Raw genomic sequence first — 16825 nt, 5'->3', positions numbered from 1 at the left:
GTAAAGTATTTAGTAGAATACCATAGAAGTTTTTGTTGAATAAAAAAATTTTTAATTCTTAGGATATTGTGCTGGGCTAAAAAAAAATAAATATGGAGATTCTCCTTCTCTTTTCTAAGCAAAATGAATTAACTCATATTAGATAGTATAATTCTGTATGACAAACAATGCATGTACTGTAAGTAAAACCTGTATTTACACTGGTACTAATCTGTTTTGGTTTAACGAAGGTGTAAATTCCTTAAGACCAAGGAGTGAACTGAGATTATGAGACCATTTAGCACTACCATTTTAATATATATGAAAGTTACAAAAGATATATCAAATAATTTGTTATTTATTCAGCATTTTGAGCTTTAAATTAAAAACACTTAACAAAGGGTGGTAGGATGATGATCATTTTCTGTCTTCAGTTTGATTTTTACATTAAAATGGTAAAAGTCCGTGTTTGTATTATTGATAGATGCACAGTAAAATAGTGTGAATGATTTTTTATCTTTGAAAATCTCAATGTGAAAACAAAAATTGACTGAACCATGGCAAGTAATTCTATTCTTGGTGGTCTTTTATGTCAAGGATAAAGGCTAGTCCTGGCTTTTTTACTTGTCAGATATTGGATGCAGTCTTTCTTTTGCAGAATAAGGGTGATAATATCTGCCTCATCAGACTAAGAACTAAATGTGAAAGCATATTTCAGTATTCCTGTCACATTTATTTAATTTTGTGTGCAAAATATTTGAGTCTTCTAATGGTTTATTTTTTTATAAAATATAGTTTCAAAACCCTTTCAGAATGTTTTCAAGAAATAGTTTAGTTCTAAATCTATACTATTTCTTTTTGCATTATACAGGCAAGAGTAAGTGTTCTTTTAGTTGTATCTCACTATTCATTAAATAGTCATAGAATCTACATTGGAAGGACTTCAGTGGTCAGTGGCCTTCTAATGTAATTTTTTTATGCAGTGCAGCAGTCTTTTCTAAAATTTTCCTGACAAGTGTTTTACCCAGCCTCAATTTGAATGCTTCAGTGATGGAACTCACTACCTCAGAATGGTCTGTTCCATTTTGTGGGCACCTCTTAGGCACAGAATTTTGTTTTCTATTCTCCTAACCTCTACCCACTATACATAGTTCTCCTTTTGTAGCTGCATATAATGTCCATGTAAAAACCCTTCAGAGATTTGAATATAGCAAAATGTTGCCAGTTTCCTTAAATGGTCATCTTATGACCTGATTTTCAGAGAGCCTTCCTTGATCCAGTTATCCTCTTCTGGACCACTTTGTATTTTTTTCATCATCAGTTTTAAAATAAGAAAGTCTAGAATGGACACAGTATTGTCAATATCTTATCATCTAGAATACAACAAAACTTTATTGAGATAGCCTGTGTCGGAGCTAGAAAGACTAATTTTTTTTCTTTGAGGGTTTTTGAGAACTTAAACTTTGAGAACAATATTAATAATTCTAAGTTTTGTAAATGGGGTGCCATCATAAATCACAGTCATAAACTTGACTCAGTATACAACATTTTAGAGCAAAAATTCATGGTAGAATCTGATGAAAACAAATTCAGATGGCTAATATTTCATCTTCTAATACCTTCATAAAAGAGACCTAACTTTTTTCTTTTAATTGATATGGGCTAATGAGTTACATGGTAAATATTGATGTGTCTAATTAGTAAACCTTGATAAATTGGAAATCGTGCCCTTTCATCTGCCATGAACTTGCTTTAAATTCTTTCAGTATTTTACCAATTTTGATATTATCCCATACTTTTGCAAAATGAAAATTAGTATCATAATCTTGTTTCTTCTGAGGCGCGTACATTTTGAAGCATACAAACATATAATTCTAGCATGTGGTGATTACAAAATTATCTTTATAAATCAGTTTTTTAATTAATTTTAAGATGTTAGTGTTTTAGAAGTTATTTTTCTTCAGCAAATTAGAAGAAAATATGTAAAAGTTAACAGTTCATTTTTGATTGTTCTCACAAAACTTTGCATTGTTCCTGTTTTTTAACATGTTGGTTAAGTTTTTTCCACCCCTCCCCCAACTGAATCAAGGTTTCATAGGACTTCTTGTGGTTAGAAGGGTGAGGCAGATGCAAAAATAAACGTCAGCTTCCTTTGTGGCTTACCCTCCCCCGTCCTTTCACATTTTATTGTCTATTCTAGAATGTAGAAGGGTAACTAACAAGGCCTTTTAGCTGCTGGGAAATCTAGACAGCCTTGCCTTTTTAGGGTATGAATTAAGTGCTATTGTTAAGGGTTTTAAATTTTCTTAAATGTTTCTGTTAAATTTGATATAGGAACATTATATATTAAATGTTATTTTTGATACTTCTAAATGACAATTAGCATTTTAGAATGGAAAACGAATACTTGCTTTTTTTCCCTAAGTCATCTGATAATTATGGTAAAAATGTCTACCTTATTTAACAGTACATAAATGAATATGTAAAATTTTATTTGAGTCTCAAATAAACTTTAAAAATGTAAATGCTTTAAGTACAGTATACAAAGTAGCACAATGTATGGTACTATAGTAGGTTCCTAACTCTTGCATTCATTCAACAGATACTCAGTTCCTATTATGTGTTAGTTAGCGAAGTGTAGATTTTATAATTACTGTAGTAATTAGGACAGATAGGGTTTCTGCCCTCATGGAGCTTTTACTTAGTGGTGAACATTGGCAAATTATTACCAATATCATTTGGTCATCTTTGCTTTGCATTAATGAGTACTATACTTGTAAGCCTCATGAGAATACCTGAAACAATTAGGTAAAAGTGTTATTATTTAATTTTGCTCTTTGTTCCTGAGAAAATTCTGGCTTATAGATATAATTGTAAAATTACAGCAGAACTTAATTGTCACAATTAGTACTGTAAACTTTTTCAGATGGACAGATTTCTTGGCTAACTAGTTTGTTTCCTAAGTTTTACAAGGTGAATTTCTTCATAAAACTCAAAGTTTCCTTTTTGTTTTAGACAAATTTTCACTTCTAAATCTAAGAGTTGGCAAAAGTGAATTTACCTCTTTAAAAAAAAACTATCTTAAAGGGAGAAATTGTTTTGTAATGGTCAGAAGAGAAAGCTAGGATTTCACATTCTACAATTTAAGTCGTGGTACTCCATTTCCATATATGACCTTTCATGAGTCATTTACTCTTAGTTTGACTCAGTTTATCCAGCATAAAATCTATAAAACATGGGCAGTTTGAGTATAAAACAAAGGGACTGATTAACTTTTTGTGTGTGCTCATTAAAATGCATTGATTTGTATTCATATTGTATGTAGTAAGAAAATATAATTTAAATTAAGCATTCTCCTAAAGCAGAAACTAATACACCATTGTAAAGCAATTAGATTCCAATAAAGATGTTAAATAAATAAATAAGTAAAATAATAAATTAAGCATTCTCAAATCTTAAATGAAAAGTTCTATCAAAAAATCAAGTTTGTGCATGCAAATTTTCTGAGTTGATATTTATTTTGATAAATGTAAAAGAATCAAATTATAGCTTGGCCACTTTTTTAAAAAATAGTTTTTTGCATTAGTAACTATACCTTCTCAGGTTGGTTTCCAGTGCTTTTCATTGGCACCAATTTTGAGGAAATTTGGGATATAAACAGTAGGGATCTTTGTCATCCGGCCGCTTGAGAATAGCAAGTAAAAACACAGTCAAGCAATTTATTCTGTCCCCGACTCCCACCCCAAATCCCAAGTGTATTAAAGATAGGTTTTTATTTATACCTGATTTGTTAGTATCCAGTGAGTCATTTGAGCCTTAGGATAGAAGGTGTTAATTTTGGACCCCCTGGACCAGGCTTAGGAAGTTTATGGATGGTCTTTGAAATCTGAAAACCATCTGAAATTATATGTAAAACCTTCGATATAAGGGCATGTGTACATTTTTCTGGGTAGGCAGTCAATAGCTTTTATTAGTTTCTTAAAATAGTCTGACTCAAAGTAGCTTAGGTCTTTGAGAAACTAAATTTTGGGCGACTATAGGCTTAGAATACATCATTTGCCAGTCTTTTAAAATTTTGGCTGAAATGTTGAGCACTGTTATTGGAGAGAGCTAAAACGCGTTTATTCCTAAAATGATAAATATGACCTTAATGGTGTGTTTGTACGTAGCTACTGATAACCATGAATTTTCTTACTTGATCATGAAGTGTCTTTGGATACTCTCCGTAAGATGTATATACTTTTGGTATCTGTTATAAGCTTCATGGTACTGAGCAATACTAAGAGATACTCTGGTAGAACAATTGACAAATTGTGATAGAAAGCTTCAAAACTTGTTAAAAGTGATGTTGAAAGGCAGAATGATTACACTAATAAAAGTAAATAAGTCAAATACCCATTTTTGCATTTAATTTTTTTCATTTGAAGGAAAGCTAAAATTTTTCATAGAGGGTTAATGTGAAACTCTTGGTCTTTGAAAATAGACCAAGATACATATCTTCTCTGGAGTCTGCCAAACAGAATAATATTTACTATGTAGGATTGTTGTGATACTTAAATACAATAATTTATATCAAGAGTATGGCATGGAGTTGGTAGGCAAATTAGATCTCCCCCTACAATGGTAATATATCATATTAATGATATGATAGTAAAGAATAAATATAATTGTCTTATCTTGTTATTACATTTGCCATTTATATTTTCATGTGATAGTACTATAAATTTTATAAAAATACATGCAGTAGTTGATTAGGTTAAGAGAACAAAGATAAATTCCTGATGACATGAATATTTGAAAGGATGGACAGAGTTGGAGGTATAACAGTATCTGTGTTATACTAATATTGTTCTCTATGGAAAGGTTAAAATTGATTGTCCTCACTTTTGCCCCCAGAGGAAAATTTGCTGTGGTTAGACAATGTATATCAAAATCTACTGGTCAAGAGTATGCTGCAAAATTTCTGAAAAAGAGAAGAAGAGGACAGGATTGTCAAGCAGAGATTCTGCATGAGATTGCAGTACTTGAATTGGCAAAGTCCTGTCCCCATGTAATTAATCTTCATGAAGTCTATGAAAATACAAATGAAATCATTTTGATATTGGAACAGTAAGTATACATTTTTAAAAATTGAAGTAAATTTATAGTACCTATTTTAATTGTTGGATAAGGTTGCTTGAAATGTCAAGAACAAGAATGATAAAAGTAAGACAAGAACTTGTAAAGATTCCTGTCGATAAAATATTAGAGGAACATAGTGTATATTTATATGTTTTCACAAAACTTAATGTGCAGCCTCACACACATACCCAAAAACTAATTAAACAGCATTCGGTAAACAAATGACAATACCGTGTTTGCAGAATATGGTGAAATGAGTATACTTTCATTGCTAATGGCACAGAAAATTGATGAGGTTTTCTGCAAAACAATCTGGTGGGCAAATAGGATTGAAATAATTTGTATATTCAGTTATTTGAAGAGCACATCCAAGGAAGTGACCCAAGGAGAATAAAAAGGTAAACTTGCATGAATGAAAGGTAAACCATATAGGTTGTTAAAAAAAACACATGTATTTAGTATGTGTGATGTGCAAAACATTATGTTAGGAATTATAGCAATAAGAAAAAATATATATCTCGTCCCACAAGTCAGTGAAAAGTTGAAAACACCTAGATTTCAATAATTTGTCAAGTCGGGATAGAATATGGTTAAACTAACTGGCTTGTTAACCGATATGTTGACATGTTACTCTAAAACAGTGTTGTTATTGATGTGTTACTCTAAAATGTGACAGTCTGACACATTTATTATAATTATGTAAAATGTGTATCTGAACATTTGCAACACTTAGTAGAGACCAGCTAAGTTTATGTTTAGTGTACTTTAGGTTCTGATAGTTTATTACAAAATAGTTTTTATAAAAAAAAGCTAAAGAGGTGTTTTAGCAAAAAAAAAATTATAAATATAGTAATTCTTTTTAGTAGCTAACTGCATTATTGCCTTTTTGAATTTAAAAGTATATTAGTCAGGGGCTTCCCTGGTGGCGCAGTGGTTGAGAGTCTGCCTGCCGATGCAGGGGACACAGGTTCGTGCCCCGGTCCGGGAAGGTCCCACATGCCGTGGAGCGGCGGGGCCCGTGAGCCATGGCCGCTGAGCCTGCGCGTCCAGAGCCTGTGCTCTGCAACGGGAGAGGCCACAACAGTGAGAGGCCCGCGTACCGCAAAAAAAATAAATAAAATAAAAGTATATTAGTCAAGTTTTAGGGTTCAGTTATTTTAAGGGATGAATAGATTTGCTTATATATTTATTTAAAAATCTAAATATTTTTGTACCAGGAAAGATGATTGCCTAGAGTGAACTTGTAAATGAAAATACTTATTTTGCAAAATGCTAAACCTACAAGTAGTTTGTTTAAGAATGAATACTATGTATATCTCCCAGAACAGCAACATACCAATTACGGTATATTATAGTACCTTCAAAATAAATTAGAATTGCAGAGAAGACCGGGATTCTTCCAATAGGATTTCATTTTCATACATTTTTGGTTTATTTTTGTCAAATTCTTAAGCTGACCTTTAAAAAGTTATCTACTTGCATGACATCTGCATATTTGAAGTATGTGAACAGTAGCTAATATTTTTCAAAAACAGTACTTAATGGAATACTAGGTTTGGAGAGTGAGTATACAATAGGAGCATTGACCACTTTCATAAAATCCTCTCTTCCTAATAGCAACAACAAAATACATCAAAAAGTTTTAACACATTTTATGGATGGACCTTGTTCATACTCTGAAAATTAATTCAGATACCTTACCCAGTAAACTGAGTTCTGTAAGGGCTGAACTGTATCTCGTGGCTGAAATGTAGCAAGCAATCAGTAAATGTGAGTGGATAAATATATTTAATTTCTTACCAGAGCAACTAGGACCTATTAAAATTTATTACTATGCCTATCACTTTTGAGGTGGCCTTGTCACATCACACAATCACAACCAAAGGTAAAAATGTGTTGGGCAGGTTTAGCTATGTAAAATAAGGTGGCATAATTTTTTATGTGGTAAAAATAAAACAGTGGAATCCTTTACTCTAATTACTATTGCCAATTTGATATTCTTTTCAAACTATTCTGCATACTCATTTTTCTTCCCTGACTTTTTTATTTGAGAAAATTTTAAATCTACAGAGATGTTGAAAGACCAGTACAATTAACACTCTTATAATCTTTAGCTTGATTCACCGAATGTTGGCATTTTGCCATATTTGCCAAACTATTTGAAAGTTGTAGGTATCATGATATTTCTTCTTCACTTGCCAGAGTATTTATTCTGAAGAGTAATGGCTTTCTTTTACATAACCAATACCAGTATCAAAACTAAGAAAGTTAATATTAATCCGGTACTATCATCAAATATATAGTTCATATTTAAATTTTTTGGATTATCCCTGAAATGTCTTATGGACCTATTTTTTTTTTAATTCCAGTACCAGAGCCAATCAAGACTTACACATTATATTTGATTGCTAAACTTCTTTAGTCACTTTATTTTTCCTGACATTGTCTTTTTGGGAGGAAATCTGTATCTGTTTTCACATGAAGTATTCTACATCCCGGATTCGTGTGTTTGTTTTCTCATGACTAGATTTAGGTTAAATATTTTTGGCAAGGGGACATTGTGGATGATCATGTGTATTTCTTATTGTAAAACATGAGGTGGCAAGTACATTCGGATTGTTCCATTATTGGTTTTTCTAATTAGAACATGGCTAAGGTGGAGTCTGCCAGCCCTCCACATTGTAAGGAACATGTTCCCCTTTATAATTAATAAGTAACCTATGTGGTAATATTTTAACACTGTGAATATTCTGTTCTTTAACAGCTTTTTATCTAGTGATTTTGGTAACCATTGATGCTATTTGTTTGAATTATTATAAAAGTATACTACAAAGTCTTATTGTCATTCCTATCCTTTCCACTCTCTTCCCACTCAACCTTATAGGTAACCATATTTATTAGTTTCTGGCTCATTCTTTATGTGTTTCTTCTTGCAAATATAGGCAAATTTGTATATATGTATATTTCCCTTTCTTTCTTACAGAAAAATAGCATATTATATATGCCTTTTTGTGCCTTGCTTTTTTTTTCAAATAACATTATATCCTGGAAGTCATTTCATATTCATAGGCATCTTTTTTAATATTATTATTGCTATTTTTTAAATGCCTGTATAGTTCTCCACTGTATGGTGTACCATTTGTTCAGCCTTCTTTGGATGGCCATCATTTGTGGAGGTAGAGTTTTGGTGTAAATTCCTATAAATGTGACTGCAAGGTCCGGGAGTAAATACATATGTGCTTGTATTAGGTGTTGTCAAATTTCTCTTTATATGGATGGTACAGAATTACTTTAAAAAGGTACTATTTGTTAATTATATGACTTTAACTTAAATCTTCTTTGGAACTATTAAGCTATGGGTTCTGATAGCTCTGTTTTATTTTTGCTTTTGTGTTTTGTTTTGCCTTCACTTAACCTAAACCAATTGTTTGAACCAAACTAACTTGTTTACTTTTGTGAATTAAACTTAACTTCTTGCAGTCAATGTAACAGTTTTTAACAATTACTAAATCTTTTATTTTTATCTTAATACTTAGTCCACAGGAAAGTATTTCATTACCGGTTATAAAGTCTAAATTATTTTTTAGCCCTTTCTTTAACTATTTGAAAAGTCATATAAATACTATTCTGGAGTTAGTATTAGATATCTTTATAAATTGGGGGAAATTTTTGAGGATAGTTGAGTCAAACCATCTCCACTCTCCGTGAGGCAACAACTTCTCTATAACAAGTGTTTTAAAAGCATCTTTGGATAATTAAATAAAATATACACAAAGTTTTTTTAAAAAACTTCTGGAAGGATGTTATCTAATTGGGCACATTAAGTTTTCAATGCTGAGTTTTGAGCTAACTAAAATTGATTATAAAGAATATGTATGTATAATCTTTAGAAAATGTGGAACAAGAACTTTGTCCTAGATATAGCAAAGTTCGATAGGGGAAATTGGTTAGGATAAATATAAGTTTATCCAGTCAACTCTGAAATTATATGGAAGAGAAACAATAATTTCTTTCTGTCAAGAAATTACCAGCTTACGTTGCCTATTAAATATCTTTAAGTAAATATTATAGACCCAGTAGAACATGATGAGGACCATAGCAAAACATTTCAACAATAATATACGTTGGGCATTTACTATATGGCAGGCACCATGCTAAGCACTTTATATTTTCATTTGATTTTTAAAATAATCCTCCAAAAAGGGAGATTGGTATTTACTTCACATATTCTAATTTAGAGACAGGAAATACTCTGGCTGGTTTCTTTCCATTCTGAAATTCCATGGGTTTTGTTTCCCCTCATTAGCATTGGATATAATTTTGAAAGATACTCAATATAAAAAATTTAAAACTACTCCATTTTGATCACTAAAAATAAATAATTTAAAAATCTTTACTATGATTTCCAAAGCTATATGCATAGATTTGTAGTATGGATGAGGGAGATATTGCTTTGTTTTACTGAAAATCTTGGCTCTCTAGTACCCAGGGAAATTTATTATTTTGGATAGGAAAATATTCTGATTTTAATCTTTTACATGTTAACTTTATTGTTATGGCAGTTCTTCTAAAGGATAATTCTCTACTTCCCTACTAATATCTAAACTGTGCGTTAGAAAGCTGTAAAAGGCAAATGTAGATTTAAGTAGTATATAGCACATAGATTTACGTGACAGTGTACACAACACATATACAAATACATAAGCAAAAGAACGTGAATACTCCAAATTTCTAAATTGTTGGTTGAGTTCCTTCAGGTGGCCAACTCTTCAACAGAGAGAGAAAGAGTAGAAATACCTGAATTTACCTTCCAGGGCAATGATAATGATATAGGTGGCTTCTCTGATTACAGACATATCTTTTCTTCTCTGTAGTCACCGCTCTGGGTGCCTTGTTTTAACAAAGGGTCTGTTAGTCTGCTACTCCACTCTGCTTCCATTTATGCTTCCAGTTTCCAGTTTCCACTAACTTCTGCGGTCTGCTTCTTATGTTATCTGTTCTTCCCCTCCTCTTAACTCCTCCTCATTTTCTATTTACCATAGCTTCTCCTATGGAGAGCTATGGTGAAGAGCTTTCGCTCTTTTGTGGGCAAAATGGCATTCCTACAAAAGGCATTGGTCAGCTTGCCAAACTGAAAGGTAGGGACAGTGTGATTGGCTGATCATCATAGTGTTTGTTTGATCTTGTTACTGAAATAAACAAACAAGAAACCCTTAGGATACTTTTCCTGGTGTAAAAGTAACACCTATTTATTGTGTTAAATTTAGAAGGTATAGAAAATAGAAATCATTTGTAAACTGTGGTTACTTTTATGGCATATTCCTGTATTTTAAAATTATTCTTTTTCTGTCTATGTATGTATACCTGTAGAAACAAAATTGTGATCTACTAAGTATACTCTATTATAACCCTTTTTTTCACTTAAGAATATATTATGTGCATTTTTATATGTATAAGTATTTCTAAAAATGAATTTAAATTTAGCAAAGACTTTTAAAATTGCCTTCATAATCAGAGTTTAACAAGAAGCCCCCAAATTCAGAAAGGCTGGATGTTGGCTAGATTTGGAATTAGTATTAGTTGGTTCATTATAATAATAGCTAATATTTATTGAATATTTACTATGTGTCAGACACTGTATTAAATACTTACAGGTGATCTGCTTTCATGCTTATAACATTGGTTGTACTCAGTACCTTACATGGTTTATCTAAAATAATTCTTACAACAAGCCATTGAAGCAGGAGCTATCATTTTTTGTTATGTATCATTATGTTACAATAGAAGAAACAGAAACACATTTTCTCCCAGTTCAGGTAGCTCGTTAGTGGCAGAGTCAAGAGTGGAGGCCAGGCAGTCTTGATTTCAGTAGGCGCTTCTATAAACAACCTGCTCTCCTCTTAGGTCTAGGCACTGGGAAGTGCTTTACATATGTTTTCTTAGATTCTATTTTGAATTTTAGAATTAATGGAGGGTTCTGTCTACTGAATTAACTTTAGTGAGTGTAATGTAAATGTTGGTATATACATATAAAGTGTTCAAGAATGAATTTATGCTGCCATATACTGCCAGATACTGAAGAATTCAGACCTTTCTGGTATTTTCCATATTTTTTTGGTATGTTCCATATCTTAATAGTGGATATACGTCAGTATTTTATACAGTTTTCTTATACTTTCCAATGATTTGGTCTGACTTCTTACCAGATGTATCTTATAAAGGGCCTAGCAAAGAACTCATTCTAAGAGAATGAGTACCTTCTACATGTCAGACACTGTTCTTGATGCTGTGGATACAGCAGTGAACCAAAGGGGGGAAAATAGTGTCTTGTGAAATAAATGAGTTTCTATTTTATTACATAGAATAGGCTTTACTTGAGATATTCCCAAACATACCTTATAAATTTGATTAATAACCATCTAGATTTTTTTGCACGATGTGCTGGCTGACAAATTTTATCTCATTTATTTAGATTTAGTCCTCAAAATAAAATCTGTTGAGTTCAGTAATATCTCTATTTTACAGATGTGAAAGCTCAAATAAGTGATTGATCCTAAATTATATTGCTGATAAATGGCAGGTTTAGGATTTAAATTTAAATCATTTTATTCCAAACCTAGGAATTTTTCATAATGCTTTTTTTGTCAACATTCTTAGATTTTCAGTTCTTAAAAAAAACAATTAAGATATGGGTTCTGGCCCCAAGTATTCTTTGTGAAGCTGCAATACAGGATATTGGTAAAGAATGCAGATTCTCATCCATATTATTCAGATTCTGTCCCCCCAACCCCCATTTACTATGTGACCTTGTACAAGTAGCTTAACCTCTTTGTACTTATTTATCTGTAAAATGGGAATGATAACCACCTACCTCACTTGATTGTCATGAGGATCAAAATATCTGTATCTATACATAGCTGATAACTGTATTTATATATAATGAATAAATGAGTAAAATAGAACAGAGCTGAGCTCATAAATAAGTACTAGCAACCAGAATTTGAAATATTCTTATTTATTTTATTCCTTAAAGATTCCCCCCCACCCAGGACCACCCCCCCATTAAATGTGTGTATATAGAGAGAATAAAGTTTCGATGGCCATGTCTTTTACTTAAAGGTATACAGTATTTAAAAGTTGTCATTTTTAGGTCAATGATTTTTCAAGTTTCTGTTATTTGAATTTTATTCAGTGCTGCAGGTGGAGAAATTTTCAATCTGTGTTTACCTGAGTTGGCTGAAATGGTCTCTGAAAATGACATTATCAGACTCATTAAACAAATACTTGAAGGAGTTTATTATCTACATCAGAATAACATTGTACACCTTGATTTAAAGGTAATGTAATGTGATTTTAAGTAACACTACATCTCTTCCTTCTCTGCTCTTGCTTTGCACAATTAATTGCAGGCTGGTATTGAGAGGAAACAACAGTCAGATCATGCTTGTCTAGACTGCACATTTGCTACATGGACTAATTCTGTATTGGCAGAGAGAAGACTGCATGTGTGAGCAGCTCAGATTAATCACTGGGCTCTTAAAAACCATCATTACTATATGTTCTAATCCTACCATCATGTCACTCCATCCCACTCTTACTGCCACATCCTGGACCTTTCTATCTTATAAAACTGTCTATCTCTAAAATACTTAGTTTTGATCTCCATCTTGAAGGTAACCTTCTAGTCCTCACTCCTTTGCTCCCATTATACTCATTCATCTTTCCCTTGAGGCTTTCAGTCTTTTGGCTTCTCCTTTCCCCCCACCGCCCCCAGACCATTCAGGCCCCTTCCCAATCCCTGAGATACCACTTCAGCCTCTCATGTTACTATCCTTTCTCCTTATCCTTCCTCTTCAGCCATACAAGGACGTTAAAATCTGGATCAAACTGTCTCTTATTGTTTGAACATTGGACTCTTTTCTTCCTGGACAATTTCCCTTTCATTTACCCCACCACGCCTCTTTCTATCTCATGTAGAAACCTGGGAATGGTCAGACCCAGAACCATCACAGTGTATTGAACCATTATGTTCCTGGAAATATATGCATTTTTATTCCTTCAGCCTTCTGTCATGCTATTCCCCAGAACACTTTTCTAACTGGCATAGTTCTATTTATCCTTTAAGGTTCAGCTTAAGCATCATCTCTACTGCAAAGGTTTGTTGGACTTTCTAATGGGCAGAATTAAGTAGTCTTTACTACTGAGTATTCTATCTCTCATAATCAATTAATCTATGTACCTATCTTTTTTATTCAAACAAAGAAGCCTCTTGGAGTATATTTTTTACTTTATTTATCATTGAATATATAGCTTCTCCTAAGTAGTAGTTCAGTAAGTGTTCGATGGATGACTCAATAAAATGTTTAATAGCTAAACTATAAGTTCCACTTAATTTACCTCTGATCTGAGATTAGTATTCTTCTATTGTTTTGTATTACTTATCATTGTTTTGTTGTGCTTTGTTAGCCACAGAATATATTACTGAGCAGCATATACCCTCTTGGGGACATAAAAATTGTAGATTTTGGAATGTCTCGAAAAATAGGGAATGCATGTGAACTTCGGGAAATCATGGGAACACCAGAATACTTGGGTAAGAATTTCCTTTTACTTTCTATACCATCTTGAAATGTATTAACTAAATGATATCTGTATAGAACTATATTTTAGGGTGTATAATTCCAGGATATATTTGGCTCAAATATTTTAGTGCATTGAAATTTGCTTATGACACATTTAAATGGACTGTAGCGAATTGAGACATTCACAACAATTTACAGGACAGTGGACATATAAGTTAAAAGTTTAATGTTTGTGTGTAAAAGCTTTGTACATAGAGAAAAATAGGTAAAAGGGAAGTTAGGGAGCAGGAAAAAATGGAAAAAGAGGAAAACAGAAGCAAATGTTACTGCGTTTGAAGCCTGTTTCATAGGGGTGTCAAAAAGAACCTATAATTAGATAATCTAGGAATAGTGTACTAAATCAACAAATAAGATCATGCAGATGAACGATTTTTTAACTTGTATGAAGAAGTACATAAAGTATTTTAATTTATAGTAACAAGTTTTTTACATTTTTTTGTTGTTGCTCATATTGATAGTCCCATGCAGGCACTGAAAAAATACAAGTAAACAGAACAAGTGCTACTCAGCTAGGCAGCTGACTTTCCCAAAATGAAAAGCAAAGCAAATTACTAACTTTTGAATGCTAATAGAGGCTACCATGTCCTAGAATAATGATTGTAATTGTAGATAAAACAGCTCACAGATGTATGTGAAAAGGTGGTAGGTGGTGCAATGGAGGCTGACAACATATGTGACTCAAAGGCTTTAACAAAATTGTTAAGCTTTAAGAAACAATCTCTCTTTGGAAAAATTATGAAACCATACTGTGAAACAAAAAAGTTATTCAATCATGGATCCTAGTTTGGACTCTACTAATTTGAAATTTATGGTAATGTTTAGAAAGTATAGACAATTTATGTTGCACCTTTTAAAAAATGTTTTTGGCGGGGGAGGAGACAGTGGAAAATTAATTGCTTAGGAAACTAGGTTTTCTGTAGTTTAAGGGGATATTTAATCTACTTGAAAATCTAAAGCACTTCCATGAAGCTTAATTTGCTCATAATGTCATTGTAAATGCATATGATTCTATTTACCCTGGGAAGAAAAACTTAAATCAGTCTAATAAAATAACTCAAACTAATTCCTAACAGAGTGATAAAACTTAAACTATAAAAAGATTCTAGCTTCTAACATTTTACTTCTTCATAATTGTTTCTCCTGAGATTAATCTCAATGGTTAAAAAAATACTACATAGCTACTGGTTACTTCAAGAATATAATTGGTGCTTTTGAACCATCTGGTTCTATAATTTTCTCAACATTAGATATGTTTAAATGTCTAATCACAGGATAATTAATACTATGCTAAATTTCTACTGATCATATTGGTAGTTCTTTAAAATTAAATCCAGTTTAATATAAAGTAATTTTCACATTTTTAAATTTGTCAGTATTGAATTTTATTTTCTCTTTCAGCTCCAGAAATCCTGAACTATGATCCTATTACCACAGCAACAGACATGTGGTAAGATTTTGTTAATCACTTGAATGCCTTTATTAAAAGCTGGCTAGTATATATTCTAGGGTTCTTTGGTTCCAGAAGTAAATAATAAAGCTTTCTTTAAAAGATTTTATTCAAGTATCATTATTATGCCACAGGAAAACATTTACCTGTTCATTCTTTTTAATAACACTCTGGCTGTGAGCCAAAGGTGCAGGAATAAATAGGAAAATCCCTTTCCTGGAGGAAGACCGCTTCTGGTAAAAGAACAAAATAGCCACAGTACTGTGTTACGTGTTCTATAAAAAAGATAAAATGCTATTTAATAAGCATGGGGGAATTAGCAGACAAGCACCAGTTGGGAGACATCTGGTCTAGGTATAGGAGAACTAGGGAAGGTATTTGCTCAGCAGAAAAATGAGGTCAGAGCCATGCAAAAGTTTAGTTTTATGAGAGTATATTTCTCAGGTATTGCGAGTTTGTGTGGCTGACACAGAGAATGTCATAGAGTAGAACTGGCATTGATACTGGAACTTCATTTGGGACCACAGTGGAAGACTGACTCCGTAAGGCCAAGTAGAAGAGTTTAGACTTATTCCCTGTGTCCTATGTTTGGGACTGTAATGGATTTGCCAAGAAAAAAGGGTCCTGTGGCTAAATAATTGGGTGAAATAGGTACTATATGTATTGTCTTTTTCTGGTTCCTGAACACAGGAGTTGTCATTAACATATTTATGGTTCTAAACGTTTTGCAATTAAAAAAAAATCTGCCTGCCCAATATTGTGCTTTATCAAACCTGCAGATTCTGTTTGCATGGTATCCTGTTTATGTCTCACAGACCATTACTGTGTCATTGGACACCATTTGGGAAATGCTGCTCAGGGCAGCTTTGTGTACTTGATAACATAGGTATCTGTGTGAAGGGCAGACTGTAGATATAATGATATGTATTTAATACATCATATTTATAATTATATAACACACATGTGCATTCCCTCATATTATTTTTCTGTGAGGCAAACTTTGAGATAACATAATTATTTCAGTTTAGTAGTATACCGTAGGAACTTTGAAAAGCAATTTAAAATCTGTAGTTTAACTGTACAAGTTTTGAGGACGGGGATATGTTGAGAATCAATTTGACTTTATATAGGTGTTTTAAGATTAGCACACATTTTAAGTTCCCATCTTCTCCCTTATTTGTTTTTTCAGGAACGTTGGTATAATAACATATATGTTGTTAACTCATACATCCCCATTTGTGGGAGAAGATAATCAAGAAACATACCTCAATATTTCCCAAGTTAATGTAGATTATTCAGAAGAAACTTTTTCATCAGTTTCACAGCTGGCCACAGACTTCATCCAGAGCCTTTTAGTAAAAAATCCAGAGTAAGTAATAACATTAATTTGTTTAAATACTATTATAAAATGAATTATATGTGTGACTATTAAGGAAGATATACTCTAAAACAGTACAAAATTATTAGATGTATGCTCTCAAGTTTCAGGTAAAATGGGGAGAGAGGTGGTATGAGAGATCATTAAATAACAATCCGTAAGTTCAAACATAGACAATACAAAATATGTAACAGGAAGTCTTGAACTGAAGAGAAGATTTGGGTTATTTCTCTCTCAACCTGCTACTAATCCCTGAAA

The 16825-nt window shown here is 32.4% G+C and overlaps 1 protein-coding gene across 2 annotated transcripts in view; it reads left to right on the top strand.

Moving 5' to 3' along the window:
- STK17B (serine/threonine kinase 17b) overlaps positions 1–16825 on the top strand; it is a 50007-nt gene that overhangs the window by 10623 nt on the left and 22559 nt on the right. For both annotated transcript variants that reach the window (XR_013828696.1, XM_079924200.1), the window contains exons 3-7: positions 4876–5088; positions 12293–12437; positions 13567–13693; positions 15141–15189; positions 16379–16558. Coding sequence is in view for 1 of the 2 variants with exons in the window: in XM_079924200.1 (XP_079780326.1) it covers positions 4876–5088; positions 12293–12437; positions 13567–13693; positions 15141–15189; positions 16379–16558 (714 nt within the window). In the remaining variant the exon portion in view is untranslated. The remainder of the gene's footprint in view (positions 1–4875; positions 5089–12292; positions 12438–13566; positions 13694–15140; positions 15190–16378; positions 16559–16825) is intronic.

The sequence above is a fragment of the Stenella coeruleoalba genome (assembly GCF_951394435.1).
Source record: "Stenella coeruleoalba genome assembly, chromosome: 6".
NCBI classification, from domain to species: domain Eukaryota; kingdom Metazoa; phylum Chordata; class Mammalia; order Artiodactyla; family Delphinidae; genus Stenella; species Stenella coeruleoalba.
The sequence above is the reverse complement of the archived record's forward strand: the minus strand, read 5'-3'. Positions and strand labels throughout refer to the sequence as shown.